The sequence below is a fragment of the Emydura macquarii genome, unplaced genomic scaffold (genome assembly GCF_026122565.2).
Source record: "Emydura macquarii macquarii isolate MOO-44397 ecotype Brisbane River unplaced genomic scaffold, CSIRO-AGI_Emac_v2 contig_3348, whole genome shotgun sequence".
Classification (NCBI taxonomy): Eukaryota; Metazoa; Chordata; order Testudines; family Chelidae; genus Emydura; species Emydura macquarii.
The window spans coordinates 6,696,575-6,716,093 of record NW_027133485.1 but is presented as its reverse complement, the minus strand read 5'-3'; the positions used below and the strand labels follow the sequence as shown (position 1 = coordinate 6,716,093).

Below are 19,519 nucleotides of genomic sequence, written 5' to 3'. Positions count from 1 at the left end.
CGGCTGGCAGGCGATCCTCCCCCGGCAGGGGTCGCTGCAGCGGGCGGCCCATGCCTGCGGTGGGCGGGTGGGTCGCTCCCCGCCGGCCCGTGTCTGCTCTCCGCGGCACGGCGGCCCTTTCACCCCGGGGAGCGGGTATAAAGGGGGCTCCCCTGCCCCCGGCCTGCCTCTCTGCTCGCCTGGCCGCAGCGCGTGAGTCGGTGTCGGGCCCAGCCGCGCTCCCGCCGCCCCCCAGGAAAAAAACCCCAAAAAAATCGCAAAAAACCCAAAAAATTCCTAAGAAACGAGCCAGCGCCGGGGGCGAGAGCGGCTCCCCCCCGGCCCGTCTGTCTGTCCGTCCGGCTCCCCCCCCGGCCCGTCCGTCCGTCCGGTCCCCCAACCGCCCGCGTGTCTGTCCGGCCCCCCAACCGCCCGCGGCCCGTGTGTCTGTCCGTTCGTTCGTCCGGTCCCCCAACCCCCCGTCTGTCCGTCTGGCCCCTCAACCGTCTCTGGTCCGTGGCTCTGTCCGGGCCCGCGTGTCCGTCCGGCCCTTCACCGCCCCCGGTCCGTGGGTCTGTCCGAGTCCCACGTTTCTCTCCCCTCCCCCAACGGGTGTGTCAGTCTCCCCGCCCGGGTCCGGCTGTCTGTCCCTCTGCCCCCCCGGCTGTCTGTCTGTCTGCGATCTCTTTGCTCTCCGCTGGGTCTCTGTCCCTGTTCTCCCCCCATCATCGGCCGGTGTCTGTCTGCGCCACCCATTGCACCGCGTGTCTGTCCCCTCGGGAAAGTAACAGCTGATGCCTCCCTGCCTGGCTCCTCCGGACACGTATTTATTCTAGTCAGAGGAACCGGGGTATATTTTATATAAATACATAAAAATATCTTTTCCCTTTTAAAGACAAGAAAAAAAACCCCTATAACTATATATTGCAGAGTTTATTTTATTTTTTTCCAAGTTTTTTACCTTAGGAAATAAGGGAATGCAGCGGCTTTGGGTCTGAAGGCTTTGGAATAAGTAATATATTTGAAAAAAGAGAGAAACACTTTGTTGTATTTTTAAAAATTGACATATTTTGCTTTTGGAAACTAAGGCAAGGTGGGAAAACTCCAGAGCGTGGAGGAGGCTTTGGAGTTGTCTTTTTGTTTGGGAAGTAGTGGGTTTGGACTCCTTGCTTGTGGGAAGTCTTAACTTTTTTTGCCTACATCTAGGCCTTTTCTCCATCCTGCTTTTTCCCGTCTTCGTCTCTTCCTCTCCCAGGGCCTGAGATAATCAAACACGGGTCCAGTCTTCCACACAATTCTGTCTCCACCTCCAGATCCCCACGAGTTTCTCTTGCACTAAACCCCTCATCTGCTGCTCTGACTTTCAAGTCCTCTGCTCTTATGCTGACTTCCCATTAGCCTCTTACTTCCTCCTGTGACTCTTCATCTCTTCTCCTGCCCTTTTTCCCACTTCAGCTTCTGTTAGCCCCAAATTAGTGATTTAAAAAAATAACTTTAAGCCTTTCCTGTTTTAATTTAGTTTCTAAAAGTCTATTTGTTTTTAAAAAAAAAAAAGTAACAAAATAAGAGTTTCTGGTGAGAGCGTGTGCTGGGTGGAAGATGAATACGGCTGCTAGTAGCTACCCGATGGCGTCATTGTATGTGGGCGACCTGCACTCTGATGTCACCGAGGCCATGTTATATGAGAAGTTCAGCCCTGCTGGGCCTGTGCTCTCTATCCGAGTCTGCAGGGATATGATCACCCGTCGATCCCTGGGATATGCCTATGTCAACTTCCAGCAGCCGGCTGATGGTAAGTCAGGGACACATGCACATCACTCTTCCTTTTCCCTGAATTGTTCTGCTATTTGTATAAGTCTCCATACTGTCACCTAGCTGTGAATTACAATGGCAGGGGTAAGCAACTTCATGGCAGCTCTAATTTGCTACTGGTTATGAAGTGGGAATAAAAGTAGCCACTTCACATCTTCAGAGTCCTTTGCAAACATTAGCTAATCATCACAACACCTTTGTGAAGCAGATAAGTAGTATTCTGGTTTGCCAAAGCTCATCTTTCTTGGACTCTGGCTTTCTCTGACTCATTTGAGGATGAAATCTTCCCACCCCAAATTGTCTTGCTTTAAGCTGTGTGCCTGGGTCTTTATCCAATCAGTGACCTTGAAGGAAGCTGAAGGCTAGTCAGCATCTGGTCAAACCTTCAGTCTGAATAATTGTAAAGGAGGCTTCCCACCCCCACCCTCTAAGTGAGACTTGGGAGGTCCAGTGGGCTGAGGATTGTAATTTCTGGGGGTACATCTAAAACCCATGGCACCGAGACTTGGTATATGGATCCACAGACTGCTGTTTTTAGCGCCGTAGCACAAGTCTCTGTAGACCCAGACTCTGAGACTCATTGTCACAGGTTTTAAAATGCAGTGTAAACATACCCTGGGTAAACAGCCTGTTGGCTGATCTAGTTTGCGGTTGCGAAGTTGAAATGTAGTATTTACTGCAGCTTTTTCTACCATTTAAAAAAGAAATATACCCCCAGCTCACATGAAGCCATAATGGCTGATGTACAAAATTCATGGTTCCTTGCTTGGCCTAGGCTCTTTCAGGTGGTAGCTCGTTGGGCTAGCTTGCTTTTATTATATTCAGCAGTAATTCAAGGAACCTACAGGCCTATATCCTGTAAGATGCTAACCTGCTGAAGCTAATGTAAGCCTTGAGGTCTGTGAACTTTGAACAGATAAACAGTAGTATTCTCACACTATAGGAACTCCTAGCCCACAGCAGCAGAGTTTGAGAAGGATGGGGCAGAGGTGATCAATTTTTAATATGTCCTTATCTAGAGGAAAACTAGGTCAGCATTTTCTGCCCTAGTTCCCACAGTCTTGCATTACAGACAATTGAGGGCTAAGTGTTGTCCTGTGCTGTGACTAAGCAGCATCTTTACATGATGTAAACCTCTAGACTGGGCATGTTCACTGTAAAAAGGAGTAAATTTTTAACTGTAATCCAGAATTAATTTGCAACAGCACAAACTTCAGCTACATGCGAACTCTACTGTATCTTTTAGATTCAGGTTTAAGAATACAGATCGTAATCTATTCGCTGCATAAAGGAATACATGGTCCTTTAATCATGAGCCTTATAATCTGTAGTAAATATAATAGTTAATACATAACTGATGTATTCCTCTAAACCTATTGAGAAGCAGAATCTACTGGGATGAGTTCTTGTCTGGAATAGTGTAGCCCTGATTATATGCTACCCTAGATTTCCATCCTGTCTCCTGATACAGGAGACCAGGGTAGCATCTCCCCTTTCTTCCCCAGTAGTGCTTATTGCTTTGAATGGCTCTTCCATTTCTACCTGTTGATGTACAGTATTAGTAATAAACTGCCTCATATCCCAATTAATTTTTTTCATTCATGGAGACCTTGGAGTTGCTTCATACACAGGCCAAGCAATGTATGTATGTGGGTTAAGACTTAACAGCAGGAAGAGATGAATTTGAGAGAAGCTGAGGTTTTACACATGGTATTCTTCTTGGTCCTGTAACTTCCTGTGGTGTTACCACTTATAGAAAACTACTGTATTCACAGCATCTTCTAAACATTAATTGATCCTCATAGGTTGGGAGAGAGGTAGGTATTACCTCCTCTTTGTTGGGAAAGGACCAGGGGTGGTAAAAACAGGCAGTGGAAACAAGGCCTAGTCGTAGTCAGACCTGGGACTAGATGAACACAGGGACTTAGCCTGAGTACCCATCTGGAGAGAGAGAGAGAGAAGGTGAAAGAAAGATGCAGGAAAATGTAGCTATGTAAACTTTTACTCACTGTAGCTTCCCTAAAACTGAAAAGGTGGTAGTGCAGAGGGCCCTCGAGTACTGTAAAAGTAGACATGAAACTAGAAGGGGCAGAGAGTGTTGCCTTTTTAGAGATTAGATGAGTGGTTACGTGTTCTCCTTGATCTATTAAAAATGCCCTGTCATGCATAAAAAGTAGAAGACAGGTGGCTTTCCAATATACTTCCAAGATCACCTTTCATTGCAATAAATAGGCAGGTATTTGAGGGAGGGGTTGCTTCATACTTGGCTCCCAGTGAGGCATTCTAGAAAGTCTCTGCTGAAGTAATACTCTGGCGCAGTAGCAGATGTCGAGTTACTTGTAGGTTAAGGAGGCCAAATGACTTACACATGGGAAGCCTAGTCACTGAGAAATGTGTGGGAAGGAGAAACTGCCAGATTCCCATTGTTTTCATGAAAAGAATCTCTTCTGAAGAGTTTTGAATTTCTCCTAAGTGGTGATCTCTGCTACACATGCTATTTTGCTGCATGAGCACTAAACAATATATGGTCAAACATTTTGGAAAGACAAGGTCATTGGTGGCATGATCTCTTTATAACCAAGACTTGTTGTGGAAGAACAGAATTTTTTTCAACTTCAAAACAATTCTTGTCTTCCCTTTTAAAAAGATGGCACCCACCTTACACTGCATGTATATTTGTCCTTAAAGGAAAGGACACATGGGTGTCAGCATAGAAAGGGAAGGATGCTCATGTTGCACTGCATTTTGCCATATTGCTATTTGCCACACTGTTGCTATAAGGGATTTCTGTTATGGTTTGATTATTGTAAGATGTTAAAAAATAGCATTTCAGTACAAGATAAAAGTATTTGCAAAAATTACAGAGAGAACAGACTGCTTCTTTAGAAGTTATATTCAAAATGCTTACAGATGTTTTTTCAATGGATATGAAATAGTAAAAAATAATTGAGCAAAGAATCTGTAATAGTCCACAGCATTTTCCATTCAAGGATCAAAGTGCTTTACAGATACAGATAAATCATGCCTCTACTTCTCTGTGAGGAAAGTATTCTCATTTTGCAGGTAGTGAGGCTGTGGCTCAGAAGTTGACTTACCTGAGGTCATGTGGCAAGTCTTTGTCAGAACAAGCAATAGGTGTCAGAATTTGCTTGCAGACCTGTGTGGTAATCACTAGCTCACACTTCCTGTATCTGGGACACTTGCTTCTAAAGTAGTTCAAACCTCCTGCTTTCCTCTCCTCCTCCCTCCCCCCCATACTCTTTTGTTAGCTAATTAAGTAGTCCCAGGCATTGGAATAGTGATCATCTGGGTGGGCACTGTCTTGGCTGGGTAACATCAACAGTACTGCCTGTCGGAGAAGGGTTATTTTGCGGGGAGAGAGTGATACTGCCTGAGATTGCAATTCTCTTTGGTATAGTTACCAGTGACTGTTGAATCCTGAGCACATCATACTATGGTAGGCAGACTGACCAAAAGAATGCTCCATATTCTGGTTGATGTTTAGGTTGATAACCATGGCCTTTACCTTGCTTCTTTTTCTAGTAAAACACTGAAGAAAATTCTTTCAGCTTCATAATTAGAAGAGGAATTGAATTTAGTACTTCACATTTCATGTGTGATGAGTTGTAGTTTAACTTTTATACCCTGGCATGGTCAGGTGCACTTTTTGTTTTGAAACCACACTAATAATTCAACAGACAAACTTTCATATGGACTTGTATGTATAGATAAGCTGTTACAAAAGCCCGTGGGAAGAGCAATCTTTCCACCAAAGAATCTTAACAAAAAGTCAACAGATTGAATGCATCGTGGCCAATCCGTTTTGGTTCTTATTGCTGAGACAATGAGTGTAATTTCCAGAAATCTCCGAAGTGAGGCTTTTTCAGAGCTGTACAATGTGATCAGCTTGCAAAAAGCTAGTTTGTTAATTCTAATTACGTACTTCCTTTGCTACTAGACTGGAAGAGCTTGCTTTTGTGGTAATTTGCTTCAAAGTTTGTCCTAAGAACGTAAGGTTGTTGTAGCTGTGTCGGTCCCAGGATATCAGAGAGACAAGGTGGGTAAGGTAATATCTTGTATAGGAAGTTGGTCCAATAAAAGATGTCACCTCACCCACCTTGTATTTCTAATAAGAATGTAGGTACTCCACCTCCCTGAGAGGCTGTCTACACCAGGAGGTAGGTTGGTATAACTGCGTCACCCAGGGGTGTAGATTTTCCATGCCTCTGAGCAATATAGTTATACCAGTGTAAATTTGTAATGTAGACCAGGGCTGAGAAAGCATGGGGATGTTTGTATGCAAAGGACTTTTTACCTCATATCGTGTTCCCCTCTAACTGCCCCACTACCACTTGTCATGGGCCCAAGAATCATTCATGCCCAGTTACTTCTATCTTCTTTTAGTGTCCCTGACAATACCCAAGACTTAAAACATTTTGTCTGCAAAGAAATTCTTTTGCAAACCTCTCCTATTAGGACTAACCAAACTGTATTTTAAATCTTTCTTCAAGGACGTTAAATGAAGAGCTGTGGTCAAGTAACATACAGAAAAGCAGAGAGAATGAGGCTAAACCATTTAAATTGGTTTTTAAGTATTTAACTGTTGTACTTAAACTCACCAAAAATAAATAAATCAGAGTGGCTAAACTCCAGGCTCTTTTTTAAAGACATAGTGGTAATAAACAGAGACACAAAGGTTTATGGGGCAACCATCCTTACAGAGTAAAAGTCTACTACTGGCTTTCTGATGGCTGAACCTTTGCATGTGTAGTTATCCGCCTTTATGGACCTCAACAACAGTGGTTAACTCCAGCATTGTTTCACCACTTGATCAGAGAGAGGGAACAGGGCATTACTGTGGAGTCTCAGACAGAATGCAGGGAGTATCTCAGTAGTTTTCATTAGGAGCGGGCATGAAACAGAAATCCAAACAGGGGTTAAGTAGTTAGAAAAGTGAGTATGCTGTAGCACTGTGTGAGCTACAAATGGATCTGCTGGAAGGATGACAGGAATCAGTAGGAGAGAAACAGACACAGGCATTAAAATGGCTGAAGCTTTGGCCTAAATAGAAGTAAATTGTGGAGGTGTTTTTCTAGAACATGGAAACGAATCAGAGATGGGTTTTGGGCTGATTCGAACCACTCATGCCCATTCACTCAAATTTCTGTCAGGTACTGGTGTGTTTGTGCTTTGTCGTATCCATAGATGGAGACAGATGTAAAGTTCCCTAATGCACTGGGAGAATCTCTATTTTGGACAGCTCACTGTAATGCTCACAAAGGGTCTTAAGCCAACTTCAAGCCGCAGACAGTACACTGTGGCCTAATGTGTTAACAGAGACAGCACACAATTAAGTTCTGCTTCTAGCTAGAAACAGTAGAATGGCTGAAAGAAAGCAGGAGTAGGATCCTAACTAGTCTGTGGCTCAATAATTGGCATAAAGTTTCAGAATTCATTCTGATTGCATTCCTTTGCTTCAAATTGCTTGTCACCTTTGAACAGGAGCCCTGTTTCAGCTGCAAATGGTATATACTAGTAGTTTGTGTCCTTGCCAACACATGCCTCTGGAGGACCTCTCCCTGCTATAAATAAATGCTGCCAAATTCAACAAGCTGGGCTGAGTTGCCTTTTGGAAGTGCCTACTGGAAATTGACTGTGGTAAACTGCACATTGCTGAAAGAATGGCGTTGATTCAGACTGCAGCAGTTGAGGAATACATTGAGTATGCCAGTTGGTTGAATTTAACCCTTTTGACTAAACAAAGTTAGCCGAGCCCCTACGACAATGATATTTTCTCTCTTATACAACTTTACGTATTCCCTTTCCTTCGCAAGTGTGTAGTTCAGGGACAAGTGAGAGGGGAGTTTCAGCTGTTACACTGGCAAAATGCTTCTGTTGATACAGCTTATTTCTTTGGTGGAACTGGCATAAGCCATACGAGCAGAAGCATTCTTCATGGTGTAAGTGGTGCCCAAACTGTGGGACACGCCCCCCCTGGGGGTGTGTGCAGAGGAATGTCTGAAGGGTTATGGCAGGGCACGGGCCAGCCCCTATGATGGGGTGAGAAGCGCCCCCCAGCCCCACTCCAGCACCCAGTCGTGGCCCTGCTCCCAGTTGTGGCTCGGCCATTGCCCCCTGCTCCCAGTCAGGGTAGAGGGCATGGACACGTTCTATTACTGGTAAAGGGGGGGCATGAGAGGAAAAGTATGGGGACCAGTGGTGTACGGTGTGCCTCCACTAGAAGGGTTTACTGGTATAGCTATGCTAGCCTAGTGGTCTACACTAGAAAAGATTTGCCTTACAAGGTGTTATGATGATTTTATGCAGAGTACTGAATATGCATAAATATTAAAGATGCATCATCCAGTCTGTCCCCTTGGCCCCTACCACAATGTCTTCCTTCTCCCCCAGGGAACCAGCTTCTCCCATATGTCTCCATGTAGAAGAGAAAGACCTCCGTGGTTCACTTCGTTATCACCCCTCCTTGTATTCCTGGCATGTTTCATGCCAAATCTCAAAGAACTTTACAGAAGTGGGTGTGAATACCTGTATAGGGGCATGCTATGGCTCCGGGTCATTCAGTGAGTTAGTGGTAGAACTGGGGGCAGAACCACTGAGGGCCATGTCTAGACTGAGAAAATAAGCCCTTATTTTCAACCAAATTAGCTCAAACTTGATGGAAAAAAAGAATTTTTTTTTTTCCCTAAGTGAGACAAGACCTAGGTGTCTTGATTTCCGGTTCTGTCTTTTGATCGCTAAACCATGCTATCACTCTTATGAAAAATAATATACACTAAGCCCATTGTAATGTAGTCTTGTAAAAACACATCTAGTGATCTTGCCGCAAAGACATCAATTTAAAATAGGCAATGGAGTCTCTTTTTATATATACTTACTGTCTAATCTTACAATAAAGGTCACTTAGCCAATGAAATTGCTGGCCAAGGATATCAGCTAGGCCTTGGCCTTTACTTGTTTAGAAGGAGACTGCATAAACTGAAAGCGATTCAAAGAAACAGAAGCTTGGTCTTCCTGACTTTCTTCTCTTCACAGCTGAGCGTGCTCTAGACACCATGAACTTTGATGTTATCAAAGGCAAACCCATCCGCATTATGTGGTCTCAGCGGGACCCCTCTCTGAGGAAGTCGGGGGTTGGGAATGTCTTCATCAAGAATCTGGACAAATCCATAGACAACAAGGCACTTTATGACACATTCTCAGCATTTGGAAATATCTTGTCCTGCAAGGTGAGACTTGGTATCTTCCCTAAACCCTGAAACCCCACCTTTGTGTAAGAATCCACCTTCCATAGTGCTGATTTGACCTAACCAAACACACATAACAAGGGAGGGAAAACGGGTGTCCACCGTGCCTGGGCAAGGGAATCTCCAAAAGCAGAACAGAAAAGAACACAGCTGAGCAAAAGAGGGAGGATCATTCAAGTTAGACCTGATCTTAGTAATCAAGGCACAGAGCTGTGCACAGCTTTGAGAGCCTCTCCTTAAAATGCAGAGTAGGTAATGCCTTGTTGACTCTGTCCCTGGGCAAGGCTTGCTTCCTCTTCTTAAAACGCCACTTGTGCGATTACAACAAATGGAAAAGCTTCTGTTCTCTGCAGTGGAAGATACTAGCAAGAATACAAGTTTCAGGTTATGAAAGGGGGAGGGGGTTAATGTTTGGGTTGTAGCTGTCGTGCTTTTAAGTCTGGCTTTTGTATGTAGTACCTTAGCAGTACTAAGTCAGGCTTATAGTTCTGTAGAGCGCTTCATTCACAGATCTGAGTGCTTCACAAAGGGGGGTAAGTATCAGCCACTTTTCATGGAACAGAAAGCTGTCATACAACAGGTAGGTGGCGCATTGTGGACCAGAACCTAGGTGTCTTGACTCCCAGCCTAATTCCCTATCCACAGGACCATGCTGCTCTCCAGTGTTTAGTTTTTGTTATTTATTTGTATAACTCCTAGGAGTCTTAGTCAAAAAACAGGACCCCATTTACATCTTATTCACACCTTCTGTGTAAATCAAGAAAATAGGACGTCTCTGCTGTTGTTATCCATGTAGCCAGTTTTGTCTGTCTTAATGCAGAGCTGATGATCTGATTTATTCTGTCACTTGTAGGTGGTGTGTGATGAGAATGGCTCTAAGGGCTACGCATTTGTGCACTTTGAGACCCAGGATGCTGCAGACAGAGCCATCGAGAAGATGAACGGCATGCTGCTAAACGACCGCAAAGTGTGAGTGTCACAGCCAGAAGCAGCAACGATCGCATGAACTGTGATGCATCTCAGTATTAACAGGGAACACACAAGGCTGCTGGTTCTCCTGGCCCAAGCCTTGGCCTGCTACCTCTCCACTACAGGGCTGGTGAGTTTCCCTGCCCAAGCCATGGCCTGCTCCCTCTCCACTAATGGGCTGGGTGGGTATTCTTGCCCTACTCTCCACTGCAGAGCTGGGTGGGCATCTTTGGCCTGCTACCTCTCCACCATAGGACAGTTGATTCTTCTGCTTAGTTTCTGGCCTGCAACATTTTCCCCCAGCTCCTACTAGACACTCATTATTATCCCACTGCAAATCATACTTCCATCCTTGAAAAGGAGTTTTTCTCATAGTGACTCTCGCTCTTTCCTTTCAGATTTGTTGGGAGATTCAAGTCCCGTAAAGAGCGGGAGGCTGAGCTGGGAGCCAAAGCAAAGGAGTTCACCAATGTTTATATTAAAAATTTTGGGGATGACATGGATGACGAGAGACTAAAGGAACTCTTCAGCAAATATGGTAAATACACTCTCTCTGCAGCTGCAAACCTTGTAACCCCCTAGTAATTCACATGAGTGCTACCAACAGTGTTGCTACTCCTGAGTCACTCTGAGGACAGAGAAGTAGGATAAATCCTGAGAGGGGGCAATTATGTCAGACAGGAGGCAGAGGCTGGGACACAAAGTGAATGAAAGACGGCCAGGTGTCATGTGAGGCTTTAGTTTTGATTCTGAAAGCGTCTCCTGGAAACCGTAGTGTAGCTAATGCCCTGCTAACTCTGTCGCTTGGCAACAGGCAAGACTCTGAGCGTTAAGGTGATGACAGATCCCACTGGGAAGTCCAAAGGCTTTGGCTTTGTGAGCTTCGAAAAACATGAAGATGCCAACAAGGTACGAAACCCCTTTCGTTCTAGTCAAGTGTTTATACGGAAATAAGCGTGGGAAGCGTTGTCTAGTGTAGGGATGGGGAACACTGATCCTCAGGAAAGCTTAGAGTTGAGGGTGTCTAGAGTTGGTTTGAATGGCTTCTGCACTTCACCAAGGTGGTTATTCAAGATTAAAGCCCATATTCCTCCAAGATACTAGATCTGCATTGTATCCTGTTGGATAAATAGCAGGAATTTTATCTGATCAGGGAATATTACACCGGGAGACAATGTGAGAGGACTTTGGGGGGTGGGGGGAGGGGAGAGGAGTCCCTGGAGCTGGTATGATACTGAGAGAGACTCTTCCCTCAGAGTAAGTCTGACAAGATTTGGCCCTGTAGTCGGGGTTGAATAATGTCTGTAAGTCCACATATTTCTGCTGTTAGTCAGGAATTTAGACTGAGCTGTGTCAGGATGATTCCTGCTGATAACTACAGTTTGTATTTTATCAGGCCATTATTTAGATGCAACACAAATGTAATGTTACAGGAGAGGGGGATGGATTGCTGGCACTCAAGCTGGTAGCAATAGGAGCAGCTGCTGCTTTGCTTCACCATTCGACAGGAATTTTCTGTTTGCGCCCCTGTCCAGGCAGTGGAAGAAATGAATGGAAAGGATATCAATGGAAAAATGGTATTTGTAGGCCGGGCACAGAAGAAAGTAGAGCGCCAGGCAGAGCTGAAACGGAAGTTTGAGCAGCTGAAGCAAGAGAGAATCAGCCGGTACCAGGTAAGACAATGTGTGTGCCTGTTCTGGATGTGGGCACCTATCTTCAGGCAGAAGTGTACAGGTGGATTTAAAGGGAACACGCCTAGTCTTATTTAATTGTCCTCTTGCAATACTGACCTCTAGAGTTAAAGGCAATCTCCTAATATCAGCAGAGAGCATTCCAGGGATCAGAGCTATGGCTGGATTTTTAGTAATTTTTAGTAGCATGCAAGAATAAAGTCTGGGTTTTGTAAGGTCTGTCAACATAAAGTCTCAAGCATGTAGTCTCCCCTGCATTTATGAAGACTGACACCTTACATGGATGACAAAAGGTAGCAGAGACCATGCCACCCTCTGTGGTTTTAGTTATAGTAAAGCTAGGTCAGGATATAGTTTGCATCTGAATCTTTCCTGCTCCCTTGCAGTGCAGTGCAGGACTGGGGACGCATGATGCTAGAGCAAAGCAGAGGAGATCCTGACAGGCTCCTTTCCATTTGCACTGGAACTTGTCTCTACAACTCTGCAACATTTCCTGCCCTTAGTTAATGGGTGTGGCAGATAGATGTGGTTGCTCAGTAGTCCCTAAATGTGCAATTTCTTCATTGATCTGGATGTCTTCCATGCTGTTAGCCTCATGTATTAGTATTCTCTCTTTTAGGGTGTTAATCTGTACATTAAGAACCTGGATGACACTATTGATGATGAAAAACTGAGGAAGGAGTTTTCGCCTTTTGGGTCTATCACAAGTGCCAAGGTATTGTCGGGGTTTATAGATTCTTAGATTTCAGGGCCTCAATGGGAGAAGCCATTATTTAATCTGGGCCTGGGGTTGAGGGCGATTCTTATATCTGGGTTCTCTTAAGCACTGAAAACATCTTGACCAGTTGAGATGTGGTTTTCAGTGGGAATAGAATGTGTTTTTACTTGAGAATTATCATGAAAACCTTGCTTCATCTCTAATGAGGCGAGGAGGCGGGAAATGGCAAATTCACTTATGTTTCAAGTGACTCCTGACATATGAGATCCCCAGGAATGCAGTGTTGAGTCATGCAGTTTAAACGGTGCACCTGAATCTTTCCCATTCCTTGCAGTGCAGTGTGGGCCTGGGGACACATGGTGCTAACAGCAAAGCAGAGTAAATCCAGACAGGTGGTTTTCCTCTTTCATTGAGGACTTGTCTCTACAACTCTGCAACAGTTATCCTCTGGCAGGAGGTCATGGAGATTCCCTAGGGTAAAACATACAGCTTCTCTTTATTGGCAGGCAATAGGAAGGAAGTAGAGATTGCACTGGAAGTAGCAACAATTGATGCAGACCCGCTCCCTATAGACGACAGCCCCATGTGAAACATATGAAAAATCACTGATCGCTTGAGTCCCCTGACTTGTGAATAGCTTGCTATGACTCCAGCCAAGCCCTCGTGACATGGACCTGCCTTCACAACGTTGCCACTCTGTCAATCTTCATTTTAGGTGATGCTGGAGGATGGACGAAGCAAAGGGTTTGGCTTCGTCTGCTTTTCCTCTCCAGAAGAAGCTACCAAAGCTGTGACTGAGATGAATGGGCGTATCGTGGGCTCCAAGCCATTGTATGTTGCGCTAGCACAGAGGAAAGAGGAGCGAAAGGCCCACCTCACTAATCAGTACATGCAGCGCATTGCTGGAATGAGAGCCCTGCCTGCCAACACAATCATTAACCAGTTTCAGCCAGCTGCTGGGGGGTACTTCATGCCTGCTATGCCCCAGGTAAGCCCAGCTAAGTCAGTCAGCATGGCTTTATTCTCAGCATCGCCTGGCTTGCATCTCTGCCACTACAAGGACTCCACTGAGTCATGCTGCTGTGCCTTTCACCAGGCTGCAGCTCCTAATGTGAGATACCAAGTCAGTGGGATTCATCCCAGCTGCCTGCTGTTGTCATGTGACTCTGGGGCACAGCGCACTGGACTTAGGAAGGGTGCCAAATCCTGTTGTAAACAACATTTTCTATCACTGGCTTAGGTACGGCTCCTTCAGTGTTTTTTCTGTCCTCCTCTCAGGCTCAGAACAGACCCACTTACTATGCACCCAGTCAGATGACACAGATGAGACCTAACCCACGCTGGCAGCAAGGGGGGAGACCTCAAGGTGAGTGTGCTGGAAACAGCGCCATGGCTTTAAGACACCTGTTTGTCTTACTCGCCCATTATCCTCCACTCTACCTGTTGATCCTGTGTCTGACGCCCTTTTGTGCCACTGGATATGGGAAGAAAAACGCAATTGCTGTTCTCCTGCAAAGAACAGACTGGACATCATTCTTGGTTCTGACTGGGATGCCAGGTGGTGAGGTGCACCCACTTTTGTTGGTGATTGAAATCCCTGCTAGGCAATATCCACACACCTGGTCATATCTGTTGTTGACCTGGGCTCTGCCATGCCAGTCCCTGAGAGAACTGCCAGCTGCCTTACCAGGGCATGCTCTGTAGTTTCCAGTGTGTTCATATTAGTGTAGCCTGCTGGGGTGTCTAGAGCCAGAATTCCCTCACTCTGCAAAGTGGGCAAGGTTGAGAGCAACAATGAAGACTTCTCCACTGAACACCCTTCCAGGCACAGGCGCACACACTTCTCCCAGCTGGTGGTCCGGGAATTGCTAATCATTTTGTATTTTGAGAATTTCCTGTCATTGTCCTTCTCTCTCTCTCATCAGGCTTCCAAGGAATCCCGAATGCCATGCGCCAGTCCGGACCGCGCCCAGCACTGCGCCATCTGACTCCTGCTGGCAATACTCAGGTCTCTCGTGGCCTCCCTGCTGCTGCCCAGAGAGTTGGTAAGCAGTCCAGCTCTTACTTTCCTTCAAGTCTGAGCGGAGCAGCAGGGGCTATCTTGTGATTCTGAAGACTCATGCCAGATGTGGATGGCAAGAGGTGGCATGGAGTGCACAGTTGTACTAGGGCCCCACATTAGGGTTGCATAAATTAGGGTAAAGAGCACCTAAATCTTTCCCATTCCTTGCGGTGCAGTGCCGGTCTGGGGACAGCTGGTGCTATAACACAGCAGAGGAAATCCAGACAGGTTGCTTTGCACTTTAACTGGGACTTGTCTCTACAACTCTGCAACACTTACTACTCTCTGTATCGAGCGGCTCTGTAGGATTATGAATGTTTCTCCAGAGTTAAATGTCCAGCTCACTCTGTTGGAGGGGATGTAAGCAGAAAATGTCTCTTAAGCAGCATCTGTTTAGGTTTAGGGTTATGGAGAAAAGCCCCTTCGTGAGGTGGCCGAGTGCTTTCTGGGGTATAACTTTAGAGAGGTGACAATGGTTCTTTTCCACTGTCGTGCAAAAGGAGCTCATCTCTGTGACTGGGACCCCATGTTAGTAGCTCCAAGATGAAAGGCATAAAACTGATTTGGGAGAAGAGGTGGAGATGTTAGGATAATTAACCTCTTTTCCAACTCTGTCTGACACGACAAACTGAATATTACACAGCTCGGGATAATTCAGCAGGTAAGGAGCCTCTTCAGCGGCCAGTTGTGTTGCACTAGTGCAGCGCCTCACAGAATTTTAGTTCCAAGTCTATGATTAAGAGGATGCATTGTGCAAAACAGAACTTGGTCCAGGACTGAACTCTAGCTTGGTACCACTGCCTCCCCGTCACTGAAAGAGACAGGTTGGGTACCAATATGTGGCTCAGAATTGAATAAACTCTTCTGCTGGAAGGCGGGGGTTGTTCACAAATTCCACACTGTTAGCATCAAGCTAGAAGCAAAATGGGGTTTAGACTGGTGTGTCACCCACATCTGTGCATGGGTGTAATATGTGTCCTATTCTTCCTTTGCAGGTGTCGCCACTGCAGCTCAGAATTTAGCTCCTCGTCCGCCTGTAACTGCCCCGGCTCCCAGAGCAGTTCCCCCTTATAAATACGCCTCAAGTGTCCGCAGCCCACACCCAGCAGTACAGCCTTTACAGGTAACACAAGAGTCTGTGTTGCAGCTAGCAGTGATGAAGTTAGACCAGAGTAGCTACAGGAGCAGGTTTTACAGCTCCTAAACTTGACTGTAAAGTGGATGTTTCATAGAAAGGCCAGATTGCTTTGATAAGAGACAGACAAGGCAGAATTTGGGAAGCTGGCTGTTGTACTCCTCTTATTCAGCTCTGCTTGTTGCAGCTCGATCCAGTCATCCTTTATAGCCTGACAGGCCCTTTATTTGCCCCTTCTTTTTTTGCAGGGATGCTCTTCTTGGGTCCTTGCCCCCAGCTTTGTTTCTGGCCTCAGCTGCACCTCATCTTCTCTTAGCCAAGCTGGGTACACACAGCCTTTGTCAAGGGATCCTTGAAGATGCAGCTAGACCTCTCTACAGAGGTCATGAGGCACATTGCTGCATTGTGTGAACAGCAAATCTGAGTGCTGCTGGTGTCCCAGCATTACTTTACCCCATCAAGCAGTCCTGTACCTCACCGCTTTAAAGCTATACATACGCAGGATGTTCACAAGCACCGTGCCTCCAAGTTCCAGGATTCCTTTTTGAGTCTTGATTGTCAGCTATGTGCACCCTGTCAGTCCTGCATTGAAGCCGTCCTTGTCATAGGCCTTCCCAGCTGCATAGGTTCTGCCACAGACTCAGACCTGTCCTCGGGGAGGAGCTTTGTATTCTCTTGCTGTCTCTAAACAAAAAACCCAACCCTTCCCGTCTACACTGCACTACTCAATTCTCCTGTTGCTCTATTACAGGCACCTCAGCCTGCAGTACACGTACAGGGACAGGAGCCTTTAACGGCTTCCATGCTAGCTGCTGCCCCTCCCCAGGAGCAGAAGCAGATGCTGGGTAAGTGACCATATAGTTCTTGGGGAAGAAGTGCCTCCGGTGCTATAAAGCAGAAACACATTTCCTGTGATCATATTCTAATTCAGGGCACTTCACGGGAGTTGGAAAGCATCATTCTTTCACAAATCAGGAGTCTCCAGTCACTTTTGTGAAAGCCACTGGACACTTTTGTAGCTTAAATCCCTTCTGTAGTGTGTGTACGGATAATGGTTTAAAGTAGGGAGTGTAGGTTTCATTGGAACCATAGCTTCCAATTCCAGTAGTGTTGGCTCAGTTGTGTTGAACTGCATTCAGTTTATTTACATGGAGATCTTTCCAGTGTCTTGTCTGCTCTGCGTGGACATTAAAGGTTCATATGGCACTTCTGAGCCAAAATTTTCCACTGCCTTCACTGCTCTCTACCTGGTGGCTGCCCTTCACCCTGAATTTGGCTGCATCCCACAGTGGCATTGCATGTGTATACTTTGTAAACTTTGGGGGACAAGGTGCTACAGAAATGGAAAGTTAATGCTCTGACTCAAAACTAGAAGATGCTGGTGATTTACCTTCCCTCTTAGTCATAATTGCTGCAAAGCACCTCAGAGCACTCTATAAAGACAATCTGTTTGAACTTTGCTTTCCTAGGAGAACGTTTGTTCCCCCTGATCCAAGCTATGCACCCCAGCCTTGCGGGGAAGATCACAGGAATGTTGCTAGAGATTGACAATTCAGAGCTTCTGCACATGCTGGAGTCTCCAGAATCCCTCCGGTCAAAGGTAAATTCCCATGTCCTTCATGGCAGCTGAATTCACAGACTTGACTGGAGAGTAATAATGGATCTTATTTGATAACTTGTCTACCCCAGGTGGAGGAGGCTGTTGCAGTGTTGCAGGCTCACCAAGCTAAGAAAGAAGCTGCCCAGAAGGTGGGCATGGTTGCTGCTACCTCTTAAACCAGGAAGACTGGTGAGTGTATCCCTGCTCTCATCTTCAATCGGAAGCTTTCAGTATTGGAGTAACTAGAATATTGTTTGTAGGGCGTGCAGCCTGCCTAGAAGTGCTCCAGCACACAGGCAGAAGATTTCAGTCCACTCCTTGCAGATCAGTGCAGTTTTGCATACAGAAATTCCTGAGGATAGAAGCTTTAGAACTTTTCTTTTAGAGATCCCTCCACGTTTAATCTTCAAACAGGTTCCTTGAGTTCCTGAAGTATCTCCAGCAGCTAGCATGTCAAGGAAGGATAAAAATATACTGAAATGAGATTTCTGAAGACCATTAAATTATTAATCCATGTAAAAAAATAGAATCCATCAAAATAAAAACAAAGCCACAAGACACTTGTCATTTTTGGCCAAGGCAAAATTGGGGTAGATCACACCTAAATGCCCAGGTTTATTCAAGTTGACAAGTACCTTTAATTAAAATTACCTACTGTGTTTTTAGTTCTGACTGTTACCAGTCATTCTTGTCAATTAGCTGCTAAGTAAGGCTTTCAATTTCTCTGAATACCCCTGGTGTCTTAAACTACATCTAGATTTTCACATTCCTTTCCATAGCAGTTTCCCTCATAAATTCCCAAATGTGGATTAGTCTGGAATTACTGTGGTCCAATAAAAGATACTACCTCGCCTACCTTGTGTGTCTCATATTTTAGGACCAGCACAGCTACAATACTACTGAACATAAAGGCACTTTCTATGAGGCTGTTATGTCAGGGTATCACCACTTCTGGCATTAAAGAATTATAGGAAGTCTTCCATTCTGGGAGGCACTGTCGCTTGAAAATGACAACAGCCAATTTTGCAATTCATTTTAAAGGACAAATGTAATAGTATGTGGATTAGATAGTAAATTTGCCCCCTATTTTGGGTTTTTTTAATGGATTAGTAATTTTGGCTATTGGCAAGCAGGTCTGGATTGAACTAAATTGCTTTTGGAGAATTTAGTATTTTCTTAACTTTTTTCCCCTCCCCTCTATAGGATGCAAAGAAGCCAAATAGCCCCTTCATAGACATCAGCTCAAGATGTTTGTAGATACTCTTCGCTGTCCTGCAAATCTCAACACCATGCAACGTATCACAACTCATACTGCATTTTGTAAATTAATCTTTTAAAAAATATTATTTAAAAAGTCAATTCCATGAAACTTTAGGTTTCCAAGACCAGGATTAAGTTTGCAAGCTTTTCCTTTGTGGCCAGGACAGAGCTAACCTTCATCTTTTCTAAGCAGGACATGGAGGATTTCTGATTGAAAGTTTTTTGTGATTTTGGTTTTTAACAGAACAATCCAGTTTGCAAAGTCTGAAAAGTGTTTATCAATAAAGGAATAAAACATTTCATTAAATGGGTCTTTTGACCAGCATCTTGTGCCAGACCACACCAAATTGATTTTACTTGTTAGAAGTAAACTGTTAAGCAATTGTCACATGATTAAAAACTTAAAAGTTGTGATTTAATGACACTCTCTCTCTCTCTCAACATAACAATCACTGCTATCAAGCAGTCATGCTAAAATACCACTTGGCATTTTGACTTCAAACTATGCAGTGTTGGGCCTGGTTGGTATTTGAATGGCAGACTTGTAAGGAAAGCCTAAGGTATTGGAAGTGGTGTTGATTTCATAGGTGGGACTCTGTCCTCTGAAATGGTGTTGGGAGACATGTTTTCAGATGGATAGAGAAGGGGTTCTGATCACTTTCCATTTAAAAATTCCAAGGCACTCTGCAAGAGTGGAAAAGACCTGGCCATTCTTCACACTGGGTGACTACATACTATGTATCTCAGTTCCTCCTGCATTTTCAATTGGATATTTCATTTCACTTCCTTTTAAGAGGTGTATAGCGTTGCGTTGTGCAAGTAAAACTATTCTGAACCTTAGAGGTGGCTGCATCTCAGTGGCGGTGCTATTGATGTGTGCTACGTAAAGGGGTTTGGGAGCATTCTTTGAAAAGGAAGGTACTGTATGAATGACTACGGGGGGGAGCACAACAAGATAGGGTTAGCGCTATCAAAGGATTTAAGAGAATCTCTACTAAAGGAAAACCGCCTCACTGGAAAGCACACTT

At 45.1% G+C, this 19,519-nt stretch overlaps 1 protein-coding gene and 3 non-coding genes across 6 annotated transcripts; all 4 read left to right on the top strand.

Moving 5' to 3' along the window:
- Positions 1 to 131: 131 nt before the first annotated feature.
- Positions 132 to 19,126, top strand: PABPC4 (poly(A) binding protein cytoplasmic 4). 3 transcript variants are annotated; one of them, XM_067533988.1, is made up of 15 exons: positions 136 to 1,771; positions 8,845 to 9,038; positions 9,910 to 10,025; positions 10,424 to 10,563; positions 10,840 to 10,934; positions 11,561 to 11,698; positions 12,336 to 12,431; positions 13,150 to 13,422; positions 13,713 to 13,800; positions 14,360 to 14,479; positions 15,492 to 15,619; positions 16,383 to 16,476; positions 17,101 to 17,231; positions 17,321 to 17,420; positions 18,435 to 19,126. In XM_067533988.1, exons 1-14 carry the CDS (start codon positions 1,579 to 1,581, stop codon positions 17,405 to 17,407), a joined length of 1,893 nt encoding a protein of 630 aa, XP_067390089.1. In that variant the 5' UTR covers positions 136 to 1,578; the 3' UTR covers positions 17,408 to 17,420; positions 18,435 to 19,126. The 3 variants fall into 3 exon arrangements, with proteins under 3 accessions (XP_067390091.1, XP_067390089.1, XP_067390090.1); XM_067533989.1 differs by lacking the exon at positions 8,845 to 9,038 and having other exon boundaries at positions 1,653 to 1,771; positions 18,435 to 19,120; XM_067533990.1 differs by lacking the exons at positions 10,840 to 10,934; positions 13,150 to 13,422; positions 13,713 to 13,800; ... (4 more) ...; positions 17,321 to 17,420; positions 18,435 to 19,126 and having other exon boundaries at positions 132 to 1,771; positions 12,336 to 12,434.
- Positions 12,074 to 12,208, top strand: LOC137143924 (small nucleolar RNA SNORA55). Its single transcript, XR_010917301.1, has one exon. It is a non-coding gene; the product is annotated as a small nucleolar RNA SNORA55 (small nucleolar RNA).
- On the top strand, positions 12,741 to 12,876 carry LOC137143923 (small nucleolar RNA SNORA55). Its single transcript, XR_010917300.1, has one exon. It is a non-coding gene; the product is annotated as a small nucleolar RNA SNORA55 (small nucleolar RNA).
- Positions 14,640 to 14,773, top strand: LOC137143922 (small nucleolar RNA SNORA55). The gene has a single exon (XR_010917299.1). It is a non-coding gene; the product is annotated as a small nucleolar RNA SNORA55 (small nucleolar RNA).
- Positions 19,127 to 19,519: the final 393 nt, after the last annotated feature.

Bases quoted from the DNA above. Each gene is read 5' to 3' on its own strand.
- PABPC4 (XM_067533988.1), top strand. From the start codon at position 1,579: ATGAATACGGCTGCTAGTAGCTACCCGATGGCGTCATTGTATGTGGGC. The intron at 11,699-12,335 runs GTAAGACAATGT...TCTCTCTTTTAG, and splicing joins AGAGAATCAGCCGGTACCAG to GGTGTTAATCTGTACATTAA. The intron at 16,477-17,100 runs GTAAGTGACCAT...TTGCTTTCCTAG, and splicing joins GGAGCAGAAGCAGATGCTGG to GAGAACGTTTGTTCCCCCTG.